Source organism: Panthera uncia, unplaced genomic scaffold (assembly GCF_023721935.1).
Source record: "Panthera uncia isolate 11264 unplaced genomic scaffold, Puncia_PCG_1.0 HiC_scaffold_1627, whole genome shotgun sequence".
NCBI lineage: Eukaryota > Metazoa > Chordata > Mammalia > Carnivora > Felidae > Panthera > Panthera uncia.
Window position 1 is genome coordinate 19,394 of NW_026058280.1, and position 12,351 is coordinate 31,744.

Below are 12,351 nucleotides of genomic sequence, written 5' to 3' on the forward strand. Positions count from 1 at the left end.
AAATAATACAGGGGCGTCTGGATGGCTCCCTCGGTTAAGCATCCGACTTCAGCTCAGGTCATGATCTCGCAGCTCTTGAGTTCGAGCCCTGCATCAGGCTCTGTGCTGACTGCTCAGCTTCAGATTCTGTGTCTCCCTCTCTCTCTGTCCCTCCCTGCTTGTTGTCTGTCTGTCTCTCTCTCAAAATAAACATTAAAAAAAAGTTAAGAAAAAAATAGAAACATATGCATTACTTTTTAAAAAACAACATGTGTGTGTGCATTTATGTGTGTACAGGTATGTACACATTCATATACATACAAATGCTATAACTGTAATATAAAGGAGGTTTTTAAGTGTGATAATAAAATTTGTTCTCATGTGTAAATATTTGGTTATGACCATATTGGAAGGCATAATGAAGTTATCAGAAGCTATTACTAATATGTAGAATCACCTAGAATGCGGACTGCTACAAGTGTAGACTGTCAGATGTGTTAGCATCACTCTTGGTGATGCGGTTGTCAGAAACGGTCAATATCTCTTTGGAAGAATCTGATCTGAACAAAACAAAGTACAATCTTCCTGTGATCTGCATAGAAGTTCCCTTTTTAGGAAATTAGCATGTATTAAAACCATGGTAAAAAAATATTTTGTGTCTATATGTAAAACTCTGAGTTGGGGCGAGGCTGACGTAATAAACATTTAAAGGTCCCATGGCAGACCTTCACTGTGCAGAAACAGCCTGCTAAAATGTTGCACGATGCCAAATGTGCCTGGCCTCCGTGTGGCACCTATTGATCATGATAACACAGACCCCACAGGGTGACCCTTTCCCTGTTGGGCTACCGAAAGAGTTTTTCATGGCCTTCTCTGCCAGATGGAAAAGCATAGACTGGCTGGCTGGCTGGCCTCACCCAAGAGGTTCAGAGCCATTGGCAAGGCCTGCTGGCAGGAGAGATATTTCTGGTGGCTTCCCTGCTTCTCTACAAAGACTACCAAAGGCTGTTGGACATTGATCTTTGCTTTTCTTCCAGTTTTATTGAGCTATTAATTGACATATCACATTGAATAAGTTTAAGATGTACCACATAATGATTCAGTATTTGTATATATTACATAATGCTTACTGTAGTAAGTTAACATCTACCACCTCACGTAGTTACAGCTTATTTTCTTGTGATGAGAACTTTTAAGGTCTACTCTCAGCAGCTCTCAAATATACACTGCAGTATTGTTAACTGTAGTCACCATGCTGTACATCACCTCCTCAGAACTTACAACTACAGGGGCACCTGGGTGGCTCAGTTGGCTAAGCGTCCGACTTCGGCTCGGGTCATGATATCACGGTTTGTCGGTTCAAACCCCGCATCGGGCTCTGACAGCTCGGAGCCTGGGGCCTCCTTTGGATTCTGTGTCTCCCACTCTCTCTCTGCCCCTCTCACGCTCACGCTCTCTGTCTCTCTTAAAAAATAAACATTAAAAAAATTTGCTTGTAAGTTTTTTTTTTAATGTTTATTTATTTTTGAGACAGAAACAGAGCATGAATGGGGGAGGGTCAGAGAGAGAGGGAGACACAGAATCCGAAGCAGGCCCCAGACTCCAAGCTGTCAGCACAGAGCCTGACGCGGGGCTCGAACTCACAGACTATGAGATCATGACCGGATGAAGTCGGACGCTTAACTGACTGAGCCACCCAGGCACCCCTAAAAAAATTTTTTTTAAAGAACTTCTATAACTACATGTTGGTACATTTTGACCACCTTCACCCATTTCCCCCCAGCCTGGACGTTGGTCGTTAAAATGTTGTTTGGACTAGATGTCCTTTTAAGATGCTTTCCAAGTCTGGGGATTTCTGTTTCTCAATGATGATGTTTTGGACTCTTCCAATTGTTTTCATGTTAATAAGAAAATGCAATCACAGGGCGCCTGGGTGGCTCAGTCAGTTAAGCGTCCAACTCTCGGTTTCAGCTCAGGTCATGATCTCATGGTTTGTGGGTTTGAGCCCCGTGTCAGTGTCTGCACTAACAGTGCGGAGCCTGCTTGGAGTTCTCTCTACCTCTCCCTGCCCCTCCCCTGCTCACATGTGTGCTCATGCGCTCTCTCTCTCTCTCTCTCTCTCTCTCTCATAAATAAATAAACTTTAAAAGAAAAAAATTGACAGGTGTTAAATGACAAAGATGCCTAGTACTATGATTTCTGCAACCTTTTCTGTTCTAAACCCTCTGGCTGAGTAGTTCTGTTCTTTCTCTGAGCTCTGCCACTTCTGACCCTCCTTTTCCTGTGGGGAGCGCCTTGCAGAGCTGTTGCCTCCACTGGGTCCAGCTGTCAGCCAGAGGACCCGCAGTCTTGGCCAACCTGCTCAGGCTGCAGGAGAAGGCTCCTCTGGGGGGGCACCCGGCTGTGTCAGTTGGAAGAGTGTGCATCTCTTGATCTCGGGGTGGTGAATTTGAGCCCCACGGTGGGTGTACAGATTACTTAAATACATAAAGAAAAAAAAAAGAAGCTCCTGTGCAATTTTTTGGTGACTCCTTTTCCCCGGCATCACAGGTACGATACAGTGAGACTGTATAGACCATGGCCGTGTGCGTGAGAGTCGTTGTTACCCTGTTTGATTCTCTTCCCGTAGGAATCAACTCCTAAAAGTTTAGAATTGAACTTTGACATGTCTAATATCAAGCTTTATTTTTTATTCAAGGCTATTTCTGATGCTTGGAAGCTACCCTTTCAACCACAAAGATGGTCATAAATCTTTGCCTCCCACAGTTCAGACCAAGAATTTACTGCAACAAGGTAAACAAAACAAGTATATGCACATAAATATGCAATGGCCATTTTTCATGCTTTTCCCCATGTCTTGCCTTGTGTATGTGGACTTAATTTAGGTGTAATGTGCTTTCACCTTCACTGTTTTAAATCCCACCAGGTGATATTTAGGTAAGCATTGGCCAGGATGTACCCCTAGAATCATGCAGCACTGTTACAAGGGGAGCTGTGGCTCATTTTCTGGAGGGTCGTGTTCATTGTGCTCCTCCCTCTGATGATAAAATTTAATTCTACTCAAAGTCACAGCGAAGGTAGAAATACTGTCTCCCCCAGTATTCCTCTTGCTTACTTCTCATGCTAGAAATAATGACTTGTATTTGTTATTTGGATTCCTTCTTCTTTATTTGAACCAAGTTGCTTTGCCTTTTGTGCAAAGGAGCTTATGTTTCCACAGCCCGGAGCAAGGAGTAAGGAAACTGCAAAAAGAGAATTGAGCCGTCCTTTAATTTTGAGCTTCTGCACACAGCATGCTGTTTCAGGTTCCCAGATTGCTAGCCTGATGTCTTTGAACAGAGACACAGGCTTCCTCCGCCATCTGAAAAGAACATTCTTATGAAACCTTTCGCAGGCTGAAATGGCGTAAAATGAATATCCACTGCCTTCCGGAAGTTCATTTACAAGAGATCTACATTAGTGTGATACCAAAACTTTTTTTCGTAAAAGTAAAAATTCTCTTTGGATTTCTTTTGGTTAGCAAATACAGGTGCTAATATAGGTCTTATGTAAAAGCAAAGTGGTGTGATAGGAACTTTCAGAAAGAGGGAGGCATACCTGTATCTTAAAATTTCCACTGGTTATAAACGAATATTAGGAATATTAAGAGGGGGAGAAGTTGCTCACAATCCCACCCCCTAGCATATTCACTGCTCTAGATTTCGTATAGTCTTTTGTGGTCCTTGTTGGTGAACACACTTTTTTTTTTTTTTAATGTTTATTTATTTTGAGAAAGAGAGAAAGCATGAGCAGGGGATGGGCAGAGAGAGAAGAGAGAATCCCAAGCAGGCTCCATGCTCGGTGCAGAGCCTGATGTGGGGCTCGATCTCATGACAATGAGATCATGACTTAAACTGATATCAAGAGTCAGATACTTAACTGACTGAACCACCCAGGTGCCCCCACACTTTTGTTTTTGACCAAGTTCCCTCAGTCATAGATTCACAAGAAGATTGTCCACAAGAAGATTGCTATGGAAATTTAATAATTGATAGAGTCCAAATACAAAATTAAGAACTGTAATGAACATCTTTGTTTTCCCCTAAATTTCTGTGGTTTCATCCTCTACAATAAAAAAAAACTAGTATAGCTGTCCTTTTTTCTCACAGACATTATTTTGAAGGGATTTTTGTTTGGATTGAGCAGACTTTTGTTGCTTGTATTTTTCAAGGATGGGCAGTACTTGGGGACACGGTTGCCCTCAGCCCTTGACCTGATAACCTTGAGTGCCTCCCCGCAAAAAAGCCCTGGTGAATTCAGTATAATAGAGGAAAGTTTAAATGAGGAACTTAAGACTTTCTTTAAATAATTGTCTAAAAAGTAGCAAATTCTTGAAATCTAGTTGTCTTCATTTGGATCTCATCAAGTGAATGCGTGTCTTATTTGTCATTAACTCTAGATATCAGCTGATGGTTATGAAGTAGAAAATCTCATCTCTGAAGACCTGACAAAGAGAAGTCATGGTTTTAGGACAGAGTATTTCATTAAGCCACCGGTCTACGTGATAGTTTCCTTTCCCTTCAGTGTGGAAATCTGTAGGATTAACATAGACCTCACAGCTGGGGGAGGCCAGAATGTCACCGGCCTGGAAATGTACACATCTGCCTTATCCAGCAGAGCATCTTGGAATGCCCCCGAGTGTCGGACCCCGGGCCCCGCCGAGCCGTCCATCCCAGACAAGGAGGCGTTCACCTTAGTAGGCAAAGTCTTATTGAAAAACCAGAGCCAAGTGGTGTTTAGTCACAGGGGCTTCAAGGCCAGGCCACCTTTTGGCCCAATGGACGCCACACTCCCCTCTCCTGCTGTTGTGGCACAGGAGCTCTGGAATAAAGGGACTCTTTCCCTTAGCCACGTGGTCCATCTCAAGATCTGTATCACCCACGTGACAGGCAGCGGTATCCCTTGCATCAAACGATTGGAAGTGTGGGGTCAGCCAGCTAAAACCTGCTCTCAGGAGGTGATAGACAGTGTCCTGCTGGTTGCCTCAGAGAGCCTCCCTCAGGACTTGACTCTGCAGGCCCCAGCCTTGCCCATGGAGAGTGACTGTGATCCCGGAAGCCTGTCTGAGGGCCAGCAGGCCCCCTCCAGCCTGCAGGAGCTAGCCGAGGTGATTCAGGATGTGCCTGAGGAGTTCCTGGATCCCATCACCCTGGAGATCATGCCTTGCCCCATGCTGCTGCCTTCAGGCAAGGTCATCGACCAGAGCACGCTGGAAAAGTGTAACCGCAGCGAAGCCGCCTGGGGCCGAGTGCCCAGTGACCCTTTCACGGGGGTAGCCTTTACTCCACACTCCCAGCCCCTGCCTCACCCCTCCCTGAAGGCCCGGATCGACCATTTCCTGCTCCAGCACTCCATTCCGGGCTGCCATCTGCTTGGGAGAGCACAGACTGCATTGGCAGTGACACCTTCTTCCATTGCTCTGCCCTCTCGGAAAAGGAAGATGGAGCAGACTGAACATGCCCCGGACAGTAGCCTTGGGGTAAACGCTTCCTGTTTTTCTACCACAAGCCTTCTGGTCTCACCCACTACCTCAGAGCACACCGCTAAGAAAATGAAAGCTGCCAGTGAACTTGGGCTGACACATATGGACTGCTCAACAGGTAATCCACGCCCTGCTTCCATGTCCGCTGCCCTCCCTGTGCTTCCCAGGTGACGCGTGGCACTATTGCCCGTGCTTTATGTTTTGCCGTCTTAAGTTATCCCAAAACTTACTGGCTTAAAGCACCACACATTCATTATCTCCTAGCTTCTCTGGTCAGGAAGCCAGGATAGTTCGGCTGGGTCACCTGCTGCGGGGTCTTCTCCAGCTGCTGTCAAAATGTTGGCTGGGGCTGCAGCCGCTTCATGGCTTGACTGGGGAAGGATTCACTCATAAGCTCATTCCTGTGATTGTTACGGGATTCGGTTCCTGGCTGAACTATTGTTCCGAGGGCCTCTCTTCCCTGTTGGCTGGTCTTGGCTGGTGGCCAGCAGACTCGGTCTGTCCTCAGTTCCTTGCCACATGGGCCTCTCAAGGGCAGCACATAACACGGTAGCTGTGTAAGCACAAGATGGAAGTCATAGTCTTATATTACCTACTTGTGGAAGTGACATCCCTTCATTTTTGCTTTATTCTGTTAGAAGCAAGTCACTAAGTCTGGCCCACACTCAAGGGGAAGGGGGTACCCTAGGGCATGAGTCTCTGGAGGTGGGTCTCATTGGGAGCCATTTCAGACACTCTCCCACACCTTTGATTCCTATTTTATTCAGTCATGTTTTTAAATGTTTTTAATTCAGTGTTTTTATCTAAGATTGGTGGTTGAATTTTTGTCTAATGCCTTTTCAATATCAGTGGAGATGGTACTATGATTTTTCATCCTTAGATCTTTTAGTGTGAAAAAATGCATTAATAGGCTTCTTAATATTCAACCGTTATTACATTCCTGGAAAACTTCATTTGGTCATGCTTCTTTTAATGTTCTGCTTGGTTCTGTTTGCTAGCGTTTTATTTTGGGTAAATAATTTGAACTGTCGTGTACACATACCATCTCTGGTCATGTTTTGTTACCAAAGATTTGTGTGCTCCATAAGAAGAATTAAGACATTTTCCTGTACTCAACTTTAGAACAATGTAAGAGTATTAGAATAATTTCCTCTTTCCATATTTGGTAGAATTTGCCCATGATTGTTAGTGCCTGGTGCTTTTGGAGATAACTCTTTGACACTTTCTTTTTCCTTATGAAAATAAATCTGTTTAGATTTTATCATTCTTGTGATATCCTCTCTTGCTGTAAAAGCCCTATGCAAATAGTGCACTTAAAGGTTACATCTGTGTCTTCTCTGGTTTTGAGTATAGATGTTAGTCAACATGACCCCTGGAAACTCCTGGAAGCATCTGAGGTGCAGTGGGGTGAGACAAAGAAAGGTCCTTAGACCCTGATGTCTGTAAGGTCAGGTTTGTTGGTGATATAGGACCATGCTGACCTGTGCTTCAAGGCCCCAAGCAAGTCCTGCACACTGTAGACAAAATGTTCTACTCCCTACTTTGGGGCAGTTTTGTGAACCCTGATACCAGGCAGGTCTCTGGGTTCTTTTGTGGACAGCTGTCTCACTCTCCCATTGCCTTCACCCTCAGCCTACTGCTTGGCTTTCTGTGAACCACACAGAGAAGGTCCCTTAGATAGTGGAGTGGGCAGAGTGAGGTCTTTGTCATTCTACTTGGTAATGACCACTTTGCTTTACTCAGCAGGAGAGAGAGGACGCAAATGCCCAGAGAGTGCAGGCCAGCAAACCCGCAGAGCGGGGAGGGTGGGGGCCCCAGAAGGGAGGAGATGAGGAAAAGCTGCTGGCGAGGGAATGGACAGGGAGCAGGGGCACAATGGTGGGCACCTCCTTGGCCTGCAAGGAGACCTTCTGAAAGTAGGGTGCAGTTCTGCAAGTGAGCCACAAGGTGGCCCAGGCCTGCCCAGAAATCTTTCCAGGAGGAGGAAAGCTAGAGCTGGCCCAGAAACCCTGAAAGTGGTGTGGGATGGGTAGGAACGTCCCCAAGGCTTTGACTGCTGGTACTCCATCATCACAATCCACTAGCAGACGTCAGGGAGGAGTTTCTTTACATCTGCGTCCATTTGAAGTTAGAAGTACCGTTCTTGTGGTCCTCCAAGGACTTATTGCTTGGTCTTTTTTGCTGAACCTCTCTCTGGATATCGTGGTCTGTGCATCTCTTGTCAGGTCCCGTGTCCCACGAGCAGAAGCTGTCACAGAGCTTGGAAGTTGCCTTGACATCGACTCTTGGCTCCATGCCCTCCTTCACGGCTCGGCTGACCCGGGGACAGCTCCAACAGCTCGGCACAAGAGAGAGCAGCGCCTCCTGGAGGCCAGGCGCCGCCTCGGGTAACTGGGGCCCCATCCGTCTCGCCAGAGCCCGGGAGCAGAAGCCTGGGCCCTGCCTCTGGGGCTCCTGGGACCGCCATGCCCAGCCTCCTTAGTGCCAGCAGCCAGCACCCGGGCCTCAGGGAGAACTCTGTCTCTTTCCTTTTCCAGGGGGAGCTGAGGGGCTCCTGTGAAGTTTAACTCTTCACAAGGAGAGCTTTCTCTAGTTAACTCTTGGTAATTCTGTGGACTTAGGGCTTGGCAACTCTGCAGTGTTTTTGATAAGATCTAATATTAATTGTTCTGTCCTGAGGACTTTTGTTTCCCCTCCTTTGGTTAGTTTTCAGATCCAGTCTGTCTCCCATCTGACAGCTGGGCAGTTTATTTTAAGGAAGTGTGGAGAGAAGCTTGGGGGTTGTCTCCTTCGTCCCTTCCTGTTAACAGTTTCACTGGTGTTTAGAATAGAGCTGTAGCAGCTTTTGACTGAGGCAGTTTTTGCCCACAGTGAACCTGGGACCACATTAGATGATAGAATCAGTTAGGATACAAGGTGAGAGAACATGCCGGAATGCTAGGCAATTTTTACAAGATGAAGCCTGAAGGAGCCCGTGATAAGGTGTATGCTCGATTCTTGTTGCCCATCCAGAGCCAGGCCATTCTTACCTCTTCTTCTTCTCATCCACACCTCCCTGTCTCTCTTGTTTCCATCCTGACCATCGCCAAGAACCTTCTCGTCCAGGCGACCGGTGGTTTCCACGGCTCCAGACGCAGTGGTTGCTCTCCCTTCCCCTCCCAGCAGTGTCTGATGCGGCTTGCCAGCCCCTCCTTCCTGAAACCCCTTCTCTCTTGGCCTTTCGGATCCTGCGCTCTTTTTCTCCCTCTTTTCACTGTCCCTTTGCAATTTCCACTTCTGACTCCTCTTCCAGACTCTGGTCCTGCAAACTCTTCTCTGCCCTGCCATCCCAGAGAGAACCCGCTGGCCAGTGACTGCCCATGCTCCCCGCTGTGGCTCCTTCCTCTCCTTGGAACTCAGACCCTGGCCTCCCTGACAGCTGCCTGGCACCTCCATGTGGGAAACCCCTGGATAGATGTTGAGTGAAGTTCTAACTCAGAACTGCAGACACGCCCCATCACCCCATTGCTAGTAAAGAGCAGCATCTTCTCTTGGGTCAGGCCTGTAACGTGGAGATTGTCCTTGGTGTCCTTCAGCCTTCCTGACATCCATTCATCCTCAAGTCCTGTACATACTCTTCCAAAGTGGATCTCCGAGCACTCTGCTGCCACCCTGTCCCCTGTGCCGTCCCCTTCCCAGCCCCTCCCTGTCTCTTTCAGCAGCCCTGCTGCTCCCGCACAGCCACTCTCACCTGTAATGTCCACCAGCGCATGGCACTTCACTTCTTAGACTCCTCCCAGGGCATCCCACTGATCCTGGAACAAAGTCTAAGCCCCTGCCGCTGGTGAAGTCCTGCGCACCCCAGCCTGCCCCCTTTGTAGCCTCACCTGAAGCCAGTCTCCGCCATCACAGCTCTGTGTCCTGTCTTTCTTTAATGGACCAGCCATTCCTTTTTTTTTTTTTTTTTGCTTTGGTTTGGTTTTGGACCAACCATTCTTTGTACTTGCTGTCCCTCTCTTTCTGCATGGCCGGCTTCTTTTTTTCCCCTAAGAGACCACCCTTGCCCTCTCCAGAGGGGTGTGGAGTGGGGACAAAGCAGCCTCCTTAGGCTAGGGCCACAAGAGAAGGAAGCGCAGCAGGTGCAGCTTGGGGAGGCAGTGGCAGGACGTGGCCACTCCGGCCCTCATTTAGGGAGGCCCTGCGGGAAGCAGGGAAAGAGGGAGCCTGCAGCACAGGAAGGGGATTGACAGGTCAGGAGGGGCTGCCAGCCTGAAGAGAAGAAGCAGGTGCCAGGCTCAGTGGGTAACTCAGACCTCAGGCCTGCCCACGTGGTGCCCTCCCTCCTCCTTGGACCTGCCCAGCCCTGCTACACCTGCTCGCTGTCTGCTGTCTCCTTTCTTGGGTCGTCTCGCCTTTCTTGTAGTTTATGTTATCAGGATGAGCTTGTGCCTCACTCTGACCGTAGCAGCCTGTTCTAGGGGGAAGCAAATCCTGCTCAGAGACTGGGAGGGAGGGCTCAGTGCGGTCCGCTTGCCTTCAGAAGCCAGCTTTTCTTGGGCACTCACTGAAGCACCAAGATTTGATGATTGAGGGGAGGTCTCCCAGGTGTCCTGGCTCCCCAACACCCTCTCCTCCCAGAGCAGCCAGAAGTGGCCCCAGGAGGGATAAAGCCATGCCGCTGAAGGGGTGGAGGGTGGGGAAGCTTCTTGTCCCACTTCAGGCTCATGCCCTGCCATCAGGACGGAGCCTGGACCAGGGGACAGCTTTCGCCTCACCTTGGCCTATTTTCCTCCCTGATTTACCAGAGCAGCCTGGGAGCATCCCGGGGCCCGAATGTGCCTCCTGCAAAAGAGCGTTTTCTCCCTACTTCAAAAAGGAGCCTGTGTACCAGCTCCCCTGTGGCCACCTCCTATGCCGGCCCTGCCTGGGTGAGAAGCAGCGCTCCCTGCCCATGACGTGCACAGCCTGCCAGAGGCCATTTGCCAGCCAGGACGTGCTGCGTGTCCACTTCTGAGTGACCGGCTCCAACCTGAGAAGACCTGTCGATGGGAGGAGCTGAGGGAGTGTGTGTGTGGGGTTGGGGGGCACGATCCCCTGAAGTCAGGCCAAATCCCAAGCACAGAGGGGCCCTTTCTTCCCCAGGGGCTTTCCCTTTGCCTCCTTCCAGAGTGTAGCACCCGGGCCAGAGCACAGGGGAGGGGCGCTCCACTCCTGCTCAAGTGGCAATAGGGTAACAAAGCCATAGTTTGGGCTAGGAGGGATAGGGGATGTATCCCTGCCCTCCTGTGCCTCCCTGCCACCCCCCTGCCAGAGCCCAGGGCCTGTTAGAGCCAGCCCCACCCTGCCAAGGGCCCCCCGAGTTGTCTGCACACACACCCCAGCCCTGCAGGATGGACCCGAGTGGAGCATGAGAGACCATGGCTTGAGAGCTCAAGGACAGCCTCCGCCCGTGGGGTCACCTAGAGTGTTCCGTGGCTGGAGTCTGCGGTGAGTGACTCAGCCCCCGACTGGCAGATGACTCTGAGCCTTAATAAAGCGATGGTTGACGTCTGTCCTCTGTGGACTTCCTCCTGACAGAGTGCCTGTCAGTGTCGTCATACTTCTGTCCCCACCGGCACCCACACAAAGTGGGACCATCATAAGGGCAGCCTCAAGCAGTCAGTGCAACCCTGTCTGGCTGCAATTCAGGTCAATGGCCTGAAGGGACGAGAAGTCACGTTTTCGATGCTTGGCATGTGTGAGGGTTTGCACGTGGGTGTGCACGCAGGGTGGGTTGGGCACCCTCCCTTGGGCCGGTGTGGCACAGGCTTCCCTCATCTTGGCGGAGCCTGTGCACTGCCCTCTGAGAACAGAGCTTTTCTGTACGGGGCCCATTCTGGGAAAAGTGCTTGTTTATAGGCTGCATTGTTTTCATTCAAATATCAGTTCTGTGGCATCCCCGAGGGAACGTATGTATTCCTACAACTGTTTACTGTGTGGAAGAGGTTCTACTCCCTGGAAGGACGGCAGTGAGAAAATGCACCAGGCTGTTCCCCGTGCCCTGGAGGATGTCAGGAGGGAGTTCACCTTGAGTCCTCAGGGCCATAAGCTGCCCAGAAATCCCAGCCGCCTGCTCCCCTCCCCTCCCACAGGCCTGCAGCTCATGCTCCAGGGGGACCCCAGGGATTGACCCCGGGAAGGAGGGAGCTGATTAAAAACTCAGATTCTTGAGTCCCGGGAATTTAGAGATCTGGGGGTGGGGTTAGAGATTCCGGGGGTATTTGTGCTCCTCAAAGGAAATTCCTTCCCTTGACACAGCCTCACTTGAGACTTCAGAGTCTGCACTGCTGGCCTTTCCTCTGAGCTGCTCTTTGGCTTCAAATGGCCTGGCCTTACCCTCCTTGCTTGTGTTCTAAGAAAAGCCCCAGCATTCGGAGCAAAAGCACTGCTGGGGGTGGGGGGATGGCTGCCCTCAGCCTGTGGTGGCCTCAGGGGAGCAGCCAACCTGAAGCAGGTTCACTACTCAGGAGCCCTTCTCTCTGGGGGGCGTCCTGTGAGCCCCACCCCAGGGAGCCAGAGGAAGCCCCTTCCCGTGTGGGGTCTACATAAGGCACATCCAGATGGGGGCAGAGTTTTCTCCCTCCAGCGGAGGGGCCTGGTGATCTGCATTTGAAAAGAGCTTCTGCGCCCCAGGAGGCTCTGGTAGGAAACCAGGCGTGGGAGCTGCTGGGGTGGACAGTTCCTGTCCTGTGACCAGGTGGAGCCACACCCACATCCTTGGAGATGCATTCATTTTTATCTTACTTGTTTTTTTAAACTCTACACCCAACACAGAGCTTGAAGTCACGACCCCACGATCCAGAGTCACATGCTCTATCGGCTGAACCAGCCAG

At 49.7% G+C, this 12,351-nt stretch overlaps 1 protein-coding gene across 2 annotated transcripts; it reads left to right on the forward strand.

The window, feature by feature from the left end:
- The first annotated feature begins 1,469 nt into the window (after window positions 1-1,469).
- Window positions 1,470-11,031, forward strand: LOC125917255 (RING finger protein 37). Of its 2 annotated transcripts, none has more exons than XM_049623508.1 (4): window positions 1,470-2,772; window positions 4,418-5,618; window positions 7,726-7,887; window positions 10,290-10,411. In XM_049623508.1, exons 1-4 carry the CDS (start codon window positions 2,719-2,721, stop codon window positions 10,409-10,411), a joined length of 1,539 nt encoding a protein of 512 aa, XP_049479465.1. In that variant the 5' UTR covers window positions 1,470-2,718. The 2 variants fall into 2 exon arrangements, with proteins under 2 accessions (XP_049479465.1, XP_049479464.1); XM_049623507.1 differs by having other exon boundaries at window positions 1,473-2,772; window positions 10,285-11,031.
- The last annotated feature ends 1,320 nt before the right edge of the window (window positions 11,032-12,351 follow it).